The following is a 19,144-nucleotide window of genomic DNA, read 5'->3' as shown; positions in this document are numbered from 1 at the left end:
GAAGCTCGGCCCCTTTTGAAGTAACGGAGCTTGGCCCGCAACTCCGAGATGGTCATATTCCTGCAATGAGAACATGACTCATCCACGAACGCCACCTCAGCATGCTTAATGCCCAGACACGTGAGGCAGCGACCGTGACCATCACCGATGCCAGGTAACGACAGCATCTAGAAATGCACAGGTGATACGTTGTCTGTAGCAAGACGCAACGTCATCTTTACAAAGATGCAACGTCGTCTTTAAAAAGACGCACCCGTGAATGCTCTTTTAGGGTAAAAGCTCTTTTAGCGTGCTGAAGTGCACATGGGAGATAGCCGCCTGCAACACAAACAGGGGGTAGTGCAACCTGATGTGTGCAACCCACTCGACACAGGAAAACCACCACCACTGAAGCGCCGTACCGCCAACACCAAGAGCTCCAAAGAGCGCACTAAACTCATTCAGTCTTCTTCTCTCAGTAGAGTAGTCAGGAGCAAAACGATGTGATCGCTCGGCTTCGAAGCGAAAAGCTGGCATGTGCTGCACCTGCTACCTTTTTATGCTCACTCTGTGATCAGTGGCAGCTGGATGCAATCATCGCATGCCAATGTCCATTGGCTCGTTTAGTTTACACTCGGAGTAGATTGGTCTGTCGAAGCGAGATCCCAATTCATCGGTCACAATATGACTCGTAGTGACCGACTGAAAGGAAACCATATACGTTTACAAGAGCCACTTACTGGTCAACATTTTTGCTCTTAACCTTTGAAGAATTGCTTTAAATCAAATAAAAGTTTACCATTATTGGCAATGAAAGCAAGTAATATTGAATCACATGTGATTTTATACTGATAGTATCTGAATTGGTTTTGTATTTTATAAATTACTTAAACAGAGGTACAATATCTTGACCATGTGTGTTTTCCACTCTGTTTTTCCTTTTAAAAAATTTAGAATAGGTATGTGTTTGAGTAAATTTAACATTTTTTTTTATTCTATAAACTATCCAACCTTGAGGGCTCGGGACATGGTGGAAGTCCCCACTCAAGCCCTACCCCCACGGTGGCCCGGGAAAGCATAGCCATTATTATTGGATCCGATTCAGGCATTGCTACAGTCCCGGAGGACAGCAGCGCAGCCGAATCTTCCTCTCCAGAAAGCTCTGGCTCACCTCCTCACACTCCTTGTAGAGGACCCAGCACGTTCCATTGGAAGCTCAACTGATTGCGGAGTGCAAAAGGAGCGATGGTCCCCCGAGGGTTGGTTCTCTGGAGGGTTTGCCATCACTGTTACCCTCAGACCACCCATGCAACTGCTTGAAGTAGCCCCTGCCTGACTGCCGCCATGACGAGAACTAGATCGAGGCAGAGGCAACGGAGCTCTGCCCCTTTGAGGTAACGGAGCTTGGCCCACGACTCCGAGATGATCATCCTCCCGCAATGAGAACATGACTCATCTAAATGCCCAGGCACATGAGGCAGCGATCGTGACCATCACCCGATGCCAGGTAACGACCGCATCCAGAAACGCACAGGTGATACGTTGTCTGTCGCTAGATGCAACGTCGTCTTTAAAAAGACGCACCCGTGAATGCTCTTTTAGGGTAAAAGCTCTTTTAGCGTGCTGAAGTGCACATGGGAGATAGCCGCCTGCAACACAAACAGGGGGTAGTGCAACCTGATGTGTGCAACCCACTCGACACAGGAAAACCACCACCACTGAAGCGCCGTACCGCCAACACCAAGAGCTCCAAAGAGCGCACTAAACTCATTCAGTCTTCTTCTCTCAGTAGAGTAGTCAGGAGCAAAACGATGTGATCGCTCGGCTTCGAAGCGAAAAGCTGGCATGTGCTGCACCTGCTACCTTTTTATGCTCACTCTGTGATCAGTGGCAGCTGGATGCAATCATCGCATGCCAATGTCCATTGGCTCGTTTAGTTTACACTCGGAGTAGATTGGTCTGTCGAAGCGAGATCCCAATTCATCGGTCACAATATGACTCGTAGTGACCGACTGAAAGGAAACCATATACGTTTACAAGAGCCACTTACTGGTCAACATTTTTGCTCTTAACCTTTGAAGAATTGCTTTAAATCAAATAAAAGTTTACCATTATTGGCAATGAAAGCAAGTAATATTGAATCACATGTGATTTTATACTGATAGTATCTGAATTGGTTTTGTATTTTATAAATTACTTAAACAGAGGTACAATATCTTGACCATGTGTGTTTTCCACTCTGTTTTTCCTTTTAAAAAATTTAGAATAGGTATGTGTTTGAGTAAATTTAACATTTTTTTTTATTCTATAAACTACTGACAAAATTTCTCTCAAATCCAAAATAAATAAAAAAAAACATTGTAATTTAGAGCAATTATTTTCAGAAAATGACAACTGGTCAAAATAAGAAAAAAGATGCTGTGTTTTCAGACCATAAATAATGCAAAGAAAACAAGTTCATATTCATTTTTAAACAACAAAATACTAATGTTTTAACTTAGGGAGAGTTCAGAAATCAATATTTGGTGGAATAACCCTGATTTCCAATCACAGCTTTCCACCAGTCTTTCACATTGCTGTTGAGTGTCTTTATGCCACTCCTAGCACAAAAATTCAAGCAGCTTGGCTTTGTTTGATTTCTTGTGACCATCCATCTTTCTCTTGATCCAATTCCAGAGGTTTTCAATGGGGTTCAGGTCTGGAGATTGGGCTGGCCATGACAGGGTCTTGATCTGGTGCTGCTCCATCCACACTTTTATTAACCTGGCTGTGTGGCATGGGGCATTGTCCTCCTGGAAAAAAACCCGGGAACATTGTCAGAGCAGAAGGAAGCAAGTTTTCTTCCAGGACAACCTTGTACATGGCTTGATTCATGCGCCCTTCACAAAGACAAATGTGCCCGATTCCAGCCTTGCTGAAGCACCCCAGATCACCAAATTTAACAGTGGGTGCAGAACACTGTGGCTTGTAGGTCTCTTAATTTTTTACAGAGCTGTATAATAATAAACAACCAATTATCATCTGTGCTTTGCTTCAAATTAATTAATCAGCAGTGAAGAAGGAAGCAAATGCAGTCAAGGTTTGATCATTATGTTTGCTCTGTTAAACCGGACACGTCATAAAACATTCTTTCACATAAAACACATGAAGCAGGTCTTGTTTTATTTGGGAAATTTAGGATTTCTTCCTTCGCTTTCAGTAAAATGATTTGATTTCTCAGCACTGAAGCACAACAATGAAAAGTTGCAAATGAATGAAAACTGATCATGTAATTACAATTGTCTGTAAGAACGTGGAAATGTCATGCAAGGGAACCTATGAAGGAACTGTCTTACTGGGTGCAAGCAGATAAAAGTAAGCAGATTCCAAAGAAATGACAGTCCATCAGAGAAAATGACATGCATGATTATATAACAATTATCAGTGATTATTCAACGGTTAATGCTGTTTTCGATTTATTGATCATTGTTAATTCATTTTTGTTCATGATACTGTACATTAACTCTCACATACTATTGAGCTGATGAGTTGAATCAGATGTGTTTGATGAGGGAGACAAACTAAATGAACATTCATTTATGTTCATTCATACAACCTGTGTTAACGTGTATTTGAAATAGTTTTATTCCAACGACAGACTCTCTGAAATAAGTAAATAAATAAATAAAGTAAAAAGAGAAATAAAACAAAGAAAAAAATAATTGATTTATGACTACAATGCCACTTACCAAATTGGCACCTTAATTTCAAGCTAAAACAGTGAGTGGCATGAAGCAACTTCAATTTCTTGACAAAACATTGTTATAAAACCGATTTGCATGTTGTTTCAACCATGCAAGAAGAATTGGACACACTTTAGTTTGGGAACCAATTGTCACTATTAACTATTAACTCTGACTTTTGCCTCAATAAACTCCTAATTTGCTGCTTATTAATAGTTAGTTAGGTAGTTGTTAAGTTTAGGTATGTGGTTGGATCAAGGGTTCTAAAATATGGTCATGCAGAATAAGGCATTAATATGTGCTTTATAAGTACTAATAAACAGCCAGCATGCATGCTAATAAGCAACTATAGTGAGAATTGGTTCTGAAAATAAAGTGCTACCGAAGAATTTCATCTGACTTTATTTAGGCTATATTTCTGGAAGGAAATATTTGTATTTTTCATTTACTATTGTGGGTTTCGGATTCTTATTTTCAGATTTCTCAAACAGCTTAGGGAAAACGAGGAAGTAGTGAAGTTAATTATAGACAAATGGTAGCAACAACTAGACGTCTTGTCGGCTTATAGATTTTTCTACTTGCTTTGTTCTCATTTACAGGTTTACTGATAGGAACTACAAATCAACCTGAGTCTGATTTAAGCTAAAGGAAGTACAAAAGGGGGACTTTTTCAAGTTAAACATTAAATGGACACTCAAAGGCCTATTGTTTCCTACAGGCTAATATGTGAAGAAGCCAAATGACAGCCGTAATAGGCATGGCTTCCAACAGTTTCTATTACAAGAAGGGGTTTCTTTCCAGAAAATCGGAACGGGTGTGTCAGGCAATATGAATGTGTTTTTGTGTGCTTATTTGGGCATGTGAACCAATGACCCTGCGCTGTCAGTTTATTTTATTTGCCTGCCCGTCTACGATGGGCACAACCTGCTCTTTGAATTCTCAGACTGTGTCATGATGTGTCACGCAGCTGGCAGGACATCTCAGGGCATCCTGTTTACAGCTGCATGAAACCTACAATATGCCCGAGGTGCAGTTTGGATGATACAATGCCTTCATTCTTATTTTTAACCTCACAGGTATTGGTGACTCAGCCCATATTGTGTGCTATGCAGGATGAGCAATTTCTCAATTGGCAACTTTCCTTCAAGCATCAAACACATCTATTGAAATAGCATACTTTGCTTGAGAACCATTAACAAAAGTATATTTGGCTGGAAATCCCACGGATGGGACTTTCTGAAAGTGGCAGAAGTTGTAGTTCTAATGCTAAAAAAAAAAAGCTCCAGCAATCAATTATGAAGTTATGATAGGTAGAATCTGACTCAAATTCAAATTAAATAATCAATGAGTGAAGTCTCTATTATAATGGAATGAAGCATGCATGATTAGTACAGTAAGAGGTAAATGATACAAAAAGGCCATACACTCTTAAAAATAAAGGTGCTTCACGATGCTATAGAAGAACCTTTTTGTCTAAAAGTTTCCATAAAGAACCTTTAACACCCGAAGAACCTTTCTGTTTCACAAAAGGTTCTTTGTGGCGAAAGAAGGTTCTTCAGATTACAAAAAGGTAAGAAAGAGATGGTTCTTTAAAGAACCTTTGACTGAATGGTTCTTTGTGGAACCAAAAATGGTTCTTCTATGGCATCGCTTGAAGAACCTTTTGAAGCACCTTTATTTTTAAGAGTGTATATAGTATATGGCAATATGATGCTTTTAGACATTGTACCATTGTGTCATGGTAATATCATGAATCACACTCCACTCTGGAAAAACAGCTGACATTTCATAAAAATGGATCATCATACTTTCAGATTTTGATGACCCAGAGCTTTGAAATCTTTCCATTCTTAGTGAGGAAGAAAGAAATAGACTAGATAAAACAGTCAAATGGAACATTTCAACATGACCTTTTACGTGACACATAATTGTAGCGCACACATTTCTGGACAGAATCTGATATGAACAATATCAGTGTATTTGAGTAGCATTTGAAGCTGAAGTGGTCTGCAGCATTACAATACCCTAAATTAACAAACAGTCAACTTCAACATACATGAATTATTAGGATTGTTTAAAAAAATAACCCTACAGTAACTACATGTCGTTAATTAATATTACTCAGTACTTATTTGTGTAATTATTTACACTTCAACCTTAAAATAAAGTATAAACCAATATTTTCCTTTCGATACACCTGCATGTTTTAATAATTGAGAAAATCACATTCATTACTGACAGGATCAAGACGGAGCTCGCAGCACGCTATTTTCCCTTGTTTATAATTTGTTTATAACTCTGACTCAACTTCAAATAACTAATTATGTTTTAATCAGTGAGAACAGTAGAAAAAACCTCACTAGTTAAAGAATGAAGATGACTGGAATAGAACGTGCTGAGAGGTAAATGATGGGCTATTTAGAAAATTAAGTTCTGGATATCTATCATAGTAATACATAATGGTCCTCTACAATATTTTGTCAGTGGCATGAAAGTGGTTTAAAGTGAATCTAAAAATGAGAACCAATTAATCAAACACACGTTTAGATGTGTGGAGCCAAAACTCCCCTTACAAAAAAGAAGTTTATTCAAGTGTATTATTAGTATACTTCTTTTAAACCAGGGGTGCCCAACCCTGTTCCTGGAGATCTACCTTCCTGCAGAGTTCAGTTCCAACCTTGACCAAACACACCTGTCTGTAATTATCAAGTGCTCCTTCAGATCCTAATTAGTTGGTTCAGTTGTGTTTGATCAGGGTTGGAGCTGAACTCTGCAGGAAGGTAGATCTCCAGGAACAGGGTTGGGCACCCCTGGTTTAAACTAACAATAAGAAAGTATACTTTCAGTTTATGTACTTCTCAGAAATATACTTTATATACTTATTTCACTACTGTTTACTAAGGTTTACTACTGTTACATAATGTATACTTAAAAGTACACTTTATAAACTAAAAAAGGCCAATTTAGTCCCATGTAGCATTGAAATAGTACACTTACAGGTATACTTCTAGTACATTGATATTGGTATACTTAAGTATACAAGTGTACTTAAAATATATTTGAACTTTGCTTAAGCTTACTTAAAAAAATCTCTTATATTGTGTAAGGGTAATTATTTTCCTATTGGTTGCATTGTCTGTGTCTTTATTTTTTATCATTGCTTTAAAAATGATTTTAAAACAGGATAATGATGGTTATGGGAGTGAATGTCTGACGTATGAAAACGTGTAAAACATCTAAACACTTCACTTTCAGGTGCTACGCACGAGCAGGTATTGTTTTGTTTAATGACTAAGAGCTTTGGAATGACTTTGTCTTTGTTTAGTAAGGAAAAAGGAAATAGATTGCATAAAACTTACAGGGTAACAGAAAGTTCTGATGCAATCTCATCAGTTTTCAAAGGTATGTAAAGTGTAATTCTAGCGCAAACACTTTTGCAAAGGAACTGATATGGAACTATTTATGTGTTAGACCGTTTCTAAAGTAAGTTCTTTCTACAGTCAGATTACATCATGATTACATTTTATACATTAGAATGACATTTAAAATGTAAAAGCATAAACAAGGTACTTTCAACAGACCCCGAATAACCCCAAAAGCGCTATTCTTTCCACAGCAAATAGCACTGTAGTAATATATATCTGTATTATGTAACATACGTTGCCTTAATCAGAAAGGCTCATTAACTTCAGCATTGCGTGATACTATTTCAAAGTGATTTCCGTCATTTTGACAGATAATAAATTGCATTTACCTGTGAAAGCCAAGGGACGTGAGGATTTGAAGAGAAAAATGAGAGATTCTTCGTGCATTCCAGTGAATTATTGATGGAATATATGGTCAATTAAATTGGGAGAACAGACCACAGTTGTGCAGTATATGTTGTCCTTTTTCATACTATTACAGCAGAATGCAAAGGCAAAAAAGAAAATAATCATGAGGGAAAGAATGCAGCCACTGAAAAGAGCTTTTGCCATAGACATTATTGTTATAACATTAGAGACTTTAATAATTTTCATATGTACGTTTTTCTGAAGATCCTGAGCTTTTTAAATTTGCATCTATAGCAGTTTAGTTTCATAAAAGTGATAATGTCAACATATAATGTAATATTTTTGACTTATAGGACTTTTTAATAACACAGCTGTCATAATTATTCAACCCCTATTCAAAATTGCTGTTTTTAAGTCACTTATTTGTATGTTAGGTTACAAATTGTGTTAAAACACAATTAAGCCTTTGGAAACTCTATAAGAAAACCGAACTAGCTTGAGCTGCAACACAGACGTAAATTTAGCCCATGAAACCAAAGATTATCAGTCATCGTGGGTCAAGGTCCCAGTACAGAGGTCTCAGAAGCGTCTAAGCACTTAGAAGCTATGTTTATTGGAGGTTAGAAAGAATAAAAGATTCTGCACAAAATGTAATCATTTTGTACTGGAATGTTTAGAGCCTATTTTATTTTTGTTCATTTTTCATCAACTTTACACTCAAATGTGTATTAATAAACTTTCTTTAATACTTTACTGATTCTTTGGTTGAATTGTTTTCATAACATATTGTTCATGGCAGCAGAACATCTTGCAGGTCAAGGGGGTTGAATAATTTTGATTGCAACTGTATTTATACAACCATCATCTGCAAACTTTTATATATTGTTTCCTTTTTTTGTTCGTATATGGTCTGCACATATTGCTGTATATTTACTGCATGTAGTGCATTGCATATTTTCAGTAAATTCTTAAATATTTTTCTTTGTGTTTATTTTGTATATTGTTCCTTGTATGTTCTGTATTTGTTGTCTTCACTGGTTCTATAGCATGAAAGCTTGATAGCTTGCTTGGGAAAGCATTTTAATATAAGCTCAATAAGCATTGATTTTCATGACAAAACAACTCTTCATGTCAGGATTTTATTAGACAGTTATAAAGCACATTTGAAAAAATAAATCTCATGCATACAGTTTCTCAGTTCACAATACAAATACAAGCATACTTTGCAAAGATCATTTTTAAATACATTTTCACTCTGGTTGAATTGCTCATTGATTTCCAAGTGTTTCTGTTTAGTATATTTACTCTTGATCAACAAAGGCATGATCCACTGAAAGAGTACATAAATAGCAATAAATTAATAAAAATAACAGTTCAGTATTAGAACACTTTTCAACCTTCAAAAGCATTGGCAAACATATAATACATTTACAAAAACACAACAGTAACAGCTTTATGTAGCTAATGCTCACTTAATCTGAGCTTCAACAATGCTCACTTTAACATGTTTCCATGGTGATACTCACAATAACTGATAATGCAGTGAAGTGATATCAAAATTGCTTTATATACATGTCAAGTTAGTTAAATTTTCTCTTCATATGCAAAGTGAAACATCCTTCAAATTAAACAAAGCAAGTAAAAGTGCTGTCAAAGCTGATGTTGGAAGTAATCCTACAACATGTTGCTTTTTACTCGTTCAAAAATCTGCCTCACTTTCAATGCAGGCACACAACCTTCACGAAGAATGCTGATAGTTCCTGAAAATGAACAAAATGTTATTATTAATAATGGAATGCATATCTATTGATAACAGGATAGCAGCTGTTCGGGATATCAGCTTACCTTCGTCAATTTTGAGGCAGTTCACTACAGTCGATGCCACCAACTCATTAGATTCACCGTCACACAGGACTCCCTCAATCTTGTAACCAAGACGGCTGTTTCGGGACAAAAGAAAACAATGCTTCTATTATGCTCGCTGCCAAAGCTAAGATGTTTAGTATTGCAGATTGGTTATTGTTTTAATATAAAATGTCAAGACAAGCAGAGAACACATCCTTCCTAATAATAAAGTTGGCTTCAGAAGAGGTATGCTTCAATATAAGAGGCAAACCTTTAATTACAGAGCACGCTGCTTTAATTAAGTGAATGAATCAGTGCACCTAACAATAGAGTGTTGTGGTTTGTTCTTGTTCAGGTTTTTTGAAGGTAACAGAACACCCTGGATTATGTAAAATCTCAACCTATAAACCCCTCAATAAATAATTTCAGATACAGTGCATTTGTTTGGCAGAGTTCGTATTCACTTGCAGTACTTAGCATCTAGTGCTTGTTAGGGCCTTTATAAACTTACCTGATGACCATATCATGGTAGGTACTGTCAGCTTCTCCACTGGGATTGGCTGATGTGATGGCCAATGGACCAGTGAATTCACACAGGTGAGCAGTAGCGGTGTGGTCAGGTACTCTAATCATAATGCTATCTCTGGTACCCACACGGTCATATGCAGGACCCACACCTACGAACATTATAAGCAGTTAAAATGACTGGAAATGATTGAGAATCACAGATTTTGCTCAGTAAAGTTTTCTTTTGGTTTGGTGATGTCACATTTTTGATAATAGAGTTAGGCACAAATACAAAATGTTGTATCTGTTAATAACCTTACCGAGTTTGAGGAGCCATTCGCCCTTCGGGACAATGCAACTAATGCCTCCGGGGTAGACATTTCTCATGAACTCCCAGAGCAGAGGGCTGAAAGGAGGTTTGGCGGCCACAAGCTGCTCCACACTTGAGATACAGATGCAAATTGGCTTCTCTGCAGGACGGTCCTACCAGAGAGAAAAGTTTGTGGGTCAGTTGACAAGAGCACAGGTGTTTGATGATTTGTAAGAGAATATTGTGTTGCTTTTCTGCAGGCATGTACTTTAATAGAGTAGATCTTCTCGATTGCACTGGGGTTCTTGCATGAAGCAGCCAAGGCATAGACAGTATCTGTAGGGATGCCACACACTCCATTGTTTTCCAACGATTTGGCAATCTTAAGAAGTCCGCTGGTTTCCCGAGAATTAGCGATGAAACATGGATATGTGGTCTCAGATTCCTTCTTTTTCTTGCCCTTGGATAACGCAGATCAATTAATCACGTTTTTTCTGACTATGAATGAATAACATAAACTTCATAAGCATTTTGTCATAATTGAACTAATACCTTGATAAGGCAAGGTCCAACTGGAATCAGGGTCTCGGATAAGATACTGTTCACAAGGGATGCAAGCATGCCATACAAACATATGATGGCGAAAATTGCTAGCATGGCAACTAAAGAAAGAGTTTCAAGAAAGTGTGAGGTAACTTTTACACATTATTCATGTAGTTTCATCTTCATCTTCACAATACGTTTTCTTACAAAATGTATTTTTGTGCAGTACCTTCTAGCTGATAGGGCAGTCGTCCAAGAGTAGAGAGGAGAAAACAAACTATGATGACCTCCATGACAGTGGTTAGTGCCAAAAGAACAAGATTGCTGTAGGCCGCTATAAAGAAACAGTCATTTCGCAATGCTTTAAAATGCAGGAGTCAGTTGTGAGGATCTATGATATGTATTTGTAAACAAACCTACCAACTAGAATCAAAAAAGCATTAATGACCAGGAATGCTATTGCCCCAGCTGCAAATCCATTCGCTGACTCTGTGGATATTTGCAAACGATGCCCTGCAGGACAAAGAGATCTTAGATTTCTACCCAAAATTGTAGCCAAGTATTTTTTTATTCTATCTATGAATTAGTTCATTTTCATACCTGCAAACCTAAACCAGCTCCAGGTTGCCCAAATAGCCACATAAAAGGAGGGAATGACAGAGCCAAATCTTTGGCCACCTTGTACCTGTAGTCGACTGACGTAGGCCTGGATGATTGCTCCTGGGATGAGTACCCAGGGCACAGTTAGGTCGAAAAAGGCCAGGCCGGGCTGAATGCTATGGATGGCTGAGAGTGCAGCCACTCCATTGGAAAGATAGAATAAAGCATCAGGGAGCTGTGTACCTTTATCCCCAGACTCATCCATTTTGGATCTCTTGAGGTAACTGAGATATTTCTGCAGGGATTCGGTGGAGACGGGCTGGGGTCCAACTGGGATCAAGGACTTCTCGGCAATGGTGTTGATGAGGCGTGCAAAGGTGCCATAGTAGGACAGGAGAGTGAAGAGGGAGCAGGTCACTCCAAAAAAGATGTAGTACCTCTCAATGGGAATCTGGGAGATGGTTGATATGGTCACCAGGACAAAAAATGAGTTGTGAACTAGCTCAAGAGTGTCTTTGTTTAGACTTGCGATGCAGAAAACCAAGGCGGCAGACACGAAGAACCAGTTGCCAAGCATGGCGTGCCTTACTTCGCCAGCTTCGGTCCGGCCGATGGTTACTGACACCACATGCTCTTCCCAGGTCTTCACCAACCAAAACACACAGTGCAGGCCAAACTTGGTTGCATGGTAGCAGTCTTGACGCAGGTATGCGTAATAGCTAGATAGAAGCTGAGCAGCAGAATTTATGGTTATCCAGATGGCAGCTACTGTGACCGACGGGAAGTAGTTAAAGGCATAGAAGGCGAAAATAAATGGCGAGACTGTGTCGCAGAAGAACCCCAAGGCCATAGGTTCAGCAAATTTCGTGTTCTTCTTCTTCTCTTGGCCCAAGCTTTGGGAGCTACTTGCGTTGGTGGTTCCTAGTAGCAGTACGTTGAAGAGAGGGTTTCCAAAACCCTTTAGCACATAGCGTTGGGCCAGTCCCTTGATTAGCAGTGCTGATGAGCCATATATGGCAAAGAGCAGGATTAGGAGCTCCAGAACCCCAGAAACCACCAGAGCCCACCCTGCCACCAGACCCACAGCCTCAAATATCAGTGTGAGGGTGATGGCCCCAAACACAAAGGGCATGATGTAGTTTACGGTTGCTGAACAGAAGGCCAGCAGAAAGGAAAGCAGAATGTAAGGCACCAGCCCAGCTATGGCAGACTCTTTGATGAACATTGGAATGTCGGTTTTGTTAATACTAGTGGCTGCGAACAGATCTTGAATGGTGCTATTTATCAATGTTGATTCATTGAACAGGTTTGGACTTTGTTGGTTGGCACCTAGGAAAATTCTTGTGGCCCCATAACTGCCCCACAGTGCTGCGTATCCTACAAAGGACGTCCCACTCAGATGGTCATATTTTCGGAAAGACAGCAAGCCTGCCACTAGCTGACACACTCCACCAATTAGAATGAGATGAACACCTGTATAAATTAACACAAGATGCAAAGAAAAGGATGCATGATGTAGATGTACTGCGCTAAACAGAACTAGCATAAATGCACAATGCAGATAGGTTTCAATTGTTTTCTGATATTAGCATATAAAGGTATAATTCTTGCAAGTTTGTTTGTTAAATTAAAATGACAACACAATGATCTGCTAAGACCTGCTAGTATGTTTTCCACTCCCTCTGCAGGAACACCAGTCCTGGCCCCATGGAAGTTCTGCAGTAGGACAAGGAAAGCACTGATGCCATTGGCCAGGAGCCCAAGCACACCCGGCTCTCCATAAAAACTTGCCGGAAAGCCACTTGCTGATGCCATGAACTTCCCTTTAAACTTTGCTTTCTGCTGATAAGATTAAGTTGTGTAAATAGCACATAATGATAGACAGTAAAGGTTATACAATACTTTTATCAGTCAAATCATCTCATAATCAAAAAAATCATAAGTTTACCAGATTTGATCAGCCTAAATTAGTTGATATAACTATGTTAATAAAAGTAACTTATAACTGATGGATATCAGCCAGATAATCAGCATGCTAAAATATTCTGCACTTTTAGTGGTGGTTATGTGCATACTTCTACAAACATATCTACAAACAAATTAAATGTATTATAAAGGACCATTAACCACCTGCATAAAATGAACCAGTCAATTCGTAATTCTATGTGCCAAAAGACTTCTCATATCTTGAGTGTGCACTAAACAGCCTATTCATGGGTGTGTTTAGTTTCACATTCTCCCTCCCCTCTGTCGGTAAGCAGCACATGTGTCTGGTTCAGCAAACAGCTGAGCAGCAGCCAAACGCTCTTCACAGAATGGATACGTTTTAGCCTTTAGGCATTAAAACTCAAACTGCCTTTCTAACACAGATGTCTGAAGACTCTCAGCTGAACAATGATAATATTACATTACAGTCTAGGTGGTGGTTAGGTGACAACTGCAGAGATTTAATCTGTTTCCTCTCAAACCACCAGCAGACAGGAGTCAACATAGACAGACAGCTGTCTGGATAAGCTAACAGTAAGTTTGAGCAGACTTTTATGTCAACTTGGCAATATATATATATATATATTATTTCTTTTTTTTTTGTATAACTCAAAACTAAATAGGCAGTCAAATGTTAGTGTTATTTTGTATATTTATCTTGCTTGGGTTTTTATAATATGGAAAAGAATTACAGAAATAATAAACTTACCTAGTGAAGATCCTTTATCTGTAATGAAGTGTTGAGATGCTTGTGAAGAATGCTTTAAGTTTATAGAAACAAACTCATTGGAGCTGGGAGGAGTTACAGTGATGTCAACCAACCCATGTCCTCATCAGTGATGACATCACTGACCCTTTAAATAAGTTTGTTTCCTGCTGAAAAATCCTGCCTATTAATCTAAAAATAGCAATACTTTGGGAAATCCAGCCCTGGTTGTTCTTTGGGTTTAGTGGGTGTATCATTGTCTTTTGTGGTCCAGTGCTATATAAACGTAGACACACTTGACTGTGGCACATCAGCATCCTCTAGCTACAATCATTTCATCTCTACGCTGAAACAGGGAGAAGAAGACAACATTTCAACATTTCATTGACAAAAAATATCAAGCATCTTCATATCCTGAACAAAAATTGACAACATGCTTTCAACTTTACAGGTAGAGAAAATGTTATGCTGTCATGTTCTGACATAGTTGAGCAGTTTATAGATTTATGTATGTTTACTTGATGTTTAAAGAAAATCACAGTATTTGTTTTATTATTATTAATTAATTTGTTAATTAATTTTTTTTTTATCTGAAGTGTCTTATTGAAGCCAAACTATTTACAGTAATTGTTATTGGTGGTTTTTATGTTTCATAGAAGGAAAAACTACTATTACATAATAAAATGTTATTAAATAAAAAGGCATTTGACAAGCTTTTCAGCTTTTTTAACTGGTACGCACAAAAGAGAACAAAACATATACTTTATACTAACTTCATATACTAAATGTATAGCTGAGTCACTCAAACATAAATGTTTGTACACAGAGATCCACCAGATACGTGTCTGCTATTTCTGCTGCTCGAGGACTCCATAAGTCTGCACTAGATGGTGAGCAAGCTCTACTGTCACAGCTTTATTGTCAGTAAACTGCTGTTTGTTAACTTGTGATGGAAAAGAAAATAAGTGAAAGTCTTAGTTTTGTTAGGGTCTGGAATTTAACATTTATACAGAATGACTAATTGACTAATCTTGAATAGTCACTGGCACTCAGAACGATGGGTGCTATCCAGCAATGTCAAGTGTTTCAGTGTTAATTTACACTTTCTCCCTTGTCTGTTTTTAGCTGCGGAGCGTCCTACCCCTGAGGAAACAGTGACCAGCAGTTTTGGCAGGTTCATTCAGAGCGTCCAGCCAAGGCATCTGTCACCAACGGTGTTGCAGCGCAGCAAACGCATGGTTTTGGACAGCATCGGCGTTGGGCTTTTGGGAAGCACCACCGATGTGTTTGAACTGGCCCTTCAGCACTGCCAGGTAGGGCACGGTGCCGATAGTAAATAGTAAACTTTAGAGAAAACAGCCTGTGTTTTTCCATCAAGAGATCCCATTTTCAGTAGAACTGAGTGATTTTGCAGAGTACAATGCTTCTTGTCTGTGTAACCAGAAACAGTGGTGTACAAACAAAGTGCATGTTTAAGCAGTAATGTTGGCCATTTCTGATATGTTGATATGTGAATGACTCATTTATCCTCTTCCCCAAGCACATGTACGCTCCTGATGACGTCAGCTTCGTCTACGGCCGCCAAGGCATGAAGCTCTCTCCAACCCTCGCAGCTTTTGTCAATGGAGTAGCAGTAAGTATCATCACGTGCATTGAGTTGTAACTGAATTTCCTAGCTCAGATTACACTGGATGTGTGATTCAACATCCAGTTCACATATGCAGTGTTTCTCCAGAAAGACCTGTTCTGCGAGTCCTGAAATTAGCTTCCAGACAAGACAGTCAATGAAGCATTAAATTCTAAACTCGTTTTGTAGCATTCAGCACCATTTTGGCAACCAGTTGTGGTAATGTAAAAACATCTCAAGTCATGAAACCTCAGCAATGTGGAACTTTCATGGAGTACAGAAACATCCATGGTGTTGTAGGAAAGTCTGCTGTGGACCCTCTAAATTGAGTGTGTTTAACCAATAACACTTCAGGAAGTGTTTCAAATAGAAACTAGACAGGCTGTGTTATTATATCTTGCTCATACTGCCGGCAGTCATGCACAGGGTTTTCCTTTTCTCCTCTAGTGTTTTGGCTATGCTAGAGAAGGCAATGACATGGCAATGAGACATGAATGCCAATATGTAGAAACATAAACCATCATCCCGGAACTGCCATTCTAGACCTTGATTAACATGTTGGTTTTCCACAGGCTCATTCAATGGACTTTGATGACACTTGGCATCCCGCGACCCACCCCTCTGGAGCAGTGCTGCCTGCCCTCCTGGCAATAAGCGACATGTTGCACAACAACAGCAAACCAAGTGGGCTTGACTTCCTAACCGCCTTCAATGTGGGCATCGAAATCCAAGGCCGACTGATGAGATTCTCAAACGAGGCTCAAAACATCCCTAAGAGGTTAGAGTCAATTTTTTGTCTCAACTTTAGTGAGCGAGAGCAATAATTGCATGTCTAAGTACAGCACAGCCTGAATACCAGCCATGGGTATTCTGTGAGGTAAAACACACGGAGCTGGGTGGGTGGGAATATCGCAGATGCCATGTGAAAGTTCACAAAGCTCCTTCAGATAGCTGTTTATGCAGAGCAGTTCTGTTTGTACTCCGAGACACTTCTAATTTGTTATTTCCTGAGTGCTCTGAAAACAGAATTCTGGGTTCTGGAATAATGTCCAAAGCTGGTTGAGTTTTACTGGAGCTTGCTATTACTATTTCAGACTTTTACAGGGTTTTCACATGGCAAACAATAAAAAAAGAGTGTAAATATTAGACATACTCATTTTGAAGGAGGAAGGGAGACATATTTAGAGACCTGGGGCCTCATTTGGGTGTGGACAGATTTGATCTTAGAGTGTGCGTACACTAAAATCCACACCATCATTCAAACTTATACGTCTTTGACGTGGAAAAGTGCTTAAAATTACATCAGGGTCTAGGCAGACGAACGCACTTTCCAGTGTCCGAGTACTACAGGTATTTGGAAATTTAAGGAGTTCTTGCCGCTCGCCGTTCTCAAGTGAAGGATTTGGACGTTGACCAGTGCTCTATTACATGTTAATGACATTAATTAGGCAGAGATCTGAAACCATTCAGCTGCACACAATTTCAAGATCAATTGTGAGTTATAAATTTCACATCCGGAAGAGAGGTGTATGCACATTTGTTGTGTGTAAGTTCATTCTCTGAATTACACATATGCACATTTGAGAAATGATCGCCAGATCAAATGTAGGTACGGTTTCTATGCAACATTTTATAAATGAAGCCCCTACAAACTACTGGAGACACAACAACAATAGAAACCCTTATGGTGACAGGATTCAGAGAAACGCACAACTCTAGCTTGAACAAGTATAACTATAAGTTTTTTTGCAAATGCAAAACTTTTGGACATTGGACACAAACAAAATTTCCAATGTTAAATGAAGTATACTTTGAAAGCCATGTGTTCGGCTGTCCCCAAAACTGAAGAACAATTTAAGCTTTAGATAAGAGTCAAGTCAAATCAAGTCACCTTTATTTGTATAGCGCTTTATACAACACTGATTGTGTCAAAGCAGCTTTACAGTGTCAAACAGATAAATAGTTTGTCAATAATGCAAGAGGACAATAACAAAGAGTCATTTTTCCAGCTAAAGTCACTTCATTGATGATTCAGTGGTCACCCTAGAACAGTTGTGGAGAGCTGATTTAATCTAACCTGGTAAAATAATGACCATGCTCTTTCTCTGTCTTTCCTGTCAGGTTCCATCCTCCAAGTGTGGTGGGCACTTTGGGCAGTGCAGCGGCTTGTGCTTGCCTCCTGTCTCTGGATCGCAGTCAGTGCAGTAATGCGTTGGCCATCGCTGCATCTTTGGCAGGTGCACCAATGGCTAATGCAGCAACGCAATCCAAACCTCTTCACATCGGTAACGCCTCACGTCTAGGTCTCGAAGCAGCCCTGCTGGCGTCTCGTGGGTTGGAAGCGAGTCCTCTAGTCTTGGATGCAGTACCCGGTGTAGCCGGGTTCAGTGCTTTCTACGAAGACTATGCCCCGCACCCCATCAGTTCCCTAGAGGAGGATGAGCACAGCTTCCTCATCGAAATGCAAGACATCGCTTTCAAGCGCTTTCCTGCACACCTCGGAATGCACTGGATCGCCGATGCCGCCGCTGTCGTGCACAAGACCCTGATCGGCCTGAAAGGAGGCAGCATTTCTCCAAACCTGGTGCAGGATATTCTGCTTAGGGTGCCACTGTCCAAGTACATCAACCGTCCATTCCCGGAGACAGAGCACCAGGCACGCCACTCCTTCCAGTTCAACGCCTGCACCGCCCTGCTGGATGGAGAAGTCACGGTGCAGTCCTTCCAGCCGGAGGCCCTCCTGCGGCCCGAGCTTCACGCGCTCCTCTCCCGCGTCCGTCTGGAGCACCCCCACGACAACCCGGCCAATTTCAACATCATGTATGGTGAGGTGGAGGTTACCTTGGTAAGTGGAGACGTCCTCCGAGGGCGCTGTGACACCTTCTACGGTCACTGGAGGAACCCACTTAGCCAAGAAAGCCTTCAGAAGAAGTTTTGTAGCAATGCAGGCGCAGTTCTGTCCAACGAGAGGGTGGAGAGGCTGATCGAAGCTGTCGAAGGCCTGGACCATTTAGATGATTGTAAACCAGTACTGGCTCAACTGCAGTAAACAGCATGGTGCTTATGACATCAATAATGTAAAATGAATCTTGATTTTTTTGGGAAACACAACTACTTGTAGGATTAATTTAAACAGAAGTACTACTCAAACAAGTTACAGTCTGTCTCTCTCTCTCGATGTATATACTGTAGAGTAACTGTACTGAACTGTCTCATTTCCTGCTGTGTCTGTTTTCAAAAGAGTTTATACAATATGTATGTACAATATTTCTCAAAATGCCTAAAAGTATGTTTGTAAATATAAATGAAAGTTTTTTCTCTCATGAGCTCTTTTTAAATATTGTATAATGAAATATTCGTGATGACTTCTGTTTGAAATATGTAACATCTTGTTTAGAATGAAACTCAATAAATTTTATTGCTATACAAGATGGCTTATTCACCACATATTTTTATACACACACACACGCACACACAATACATACATATATAACACATAAAAAGGAAAAAATAAAAGAGGTCATCATCTTCCTTCATCATTCAAGT

The 19,144-nt window shown here is 39.4% G+C and overlaps 2 protein-coding genes across 2 annotated transcripts; one reads left to right on the top strand and one right to left on the bottom strand.

Moving 5' to 3' along the window:
- Positions 1-9,212: 9,212 nt before the first annotated feature.
- On the bottom strand, positions 9,213-13,094 carry LOC107663092 (uncharacterized). The gene is made up of 9 exons (XM_016453242.1): positions 12,938-13,094; positions 11,280-12,752; positions 11,100-11,192; positions 10,909-11,013; positions 10,689-10,798; positions 10,405-10,596; positions 10,147-10,309; positions 9,831-9,996; positions 9,213-9,414 (listed from the first exon to the last, which is right to left on the bottom strand). The coding sequence occupies exons 1-9, from the start codon at positions 13,092-13,094 to the stop codon at positions 9,213-9,215; spliced, it is 2,661 nt and encodes an 886-aa protein (XP_016308728.1).
- Positions 13,095-14,288: 1,194 nt separating this feature from the next.
- Positions 14,289-18,919, top strand: LOC107663091 (cis-aconitate decarboxylase-like). Its single transcript, XM_016453241.1, has 6 exons — positions 14,289-14,422; positions 14,798-14,861; positions 15,097-15,284; positions 15,512-15,604; positions 16,171-16,376; positions 17,720-18,919. Exons 1-6 carry the CDS (start codon positions 14,405-14,407, stop codon positions 18,645-18,647), a joined length of 1,497 nt encoding a protein of 498 aa, XP_016308727.1. The 5' UTR covers positions 14,289-14,404; the 3' UTR covers positions 18,648-18,919.
- The last annotated feature ends 225 nt before the right edge of the window (positions 18,920-19,144 follow it).

This window comes from Sinocyclocheilus anshuiensis, unplaced genomic scaffold, assembly GCF_001515605.1.
Source record: "Sinocyclocheilus anshuiensis isolate Anshui unplaced genomic scaffold, SAMN03320099.WGS_v1.1 scaffold836, whole genome shotgun sequence".
NCBI lineage: Eukaryota > Metazoa > Chordata > Actinopteri > Cypriniformes > Cyprinidae > Sinocyclocheilus > Sinocyclocheilus anshuiensis.
This window is presented reverse-complemented; position numbering and strand designations above follow the sequence as displayed.

Bases quoted from the DNA above. Each gene is read 5' to 3' on its own strand.
- LOC107663091 (XM_016453241.1), top strand. The intron at 14,862-15,096 runs GTGAGCAAGCTC...GTCTGTTTTTAG, and splicing joins CCATAAGTCTGCACTAGATG to CTGCGGAGCGTCCTACCCCT. The intron at 15,605-16,170 runs GTAAGTATCATC...GGTTTTCCACAG, and splicing joins CTTTTGTCAATGGAGTAGCA to GCTCATTCAATGGACTTTGA.
- LOC107663092 (XM_016453242.1), bottom strand. From the start codon at position 13,094: ATGGCATCAGCAAGTGGCTTTCCGGCAAGTTTTTATGGAGAGCCGGGT. The intron at 11,193-11,279 runs GTATGAAAATGA...TTTGTCCTGCAG, and splicing joins GAGCTGGTTTAGGTTTGCAG to GGCATCGTTTGCAAATATCC. The intron at 9,997-10,146 runs GTAAGGTTATTA...TAATGTTCGTAG, and splicing joins CGAATGGCTCCTCAAACTCG to GTGTGGGTCCTGCATATGAC.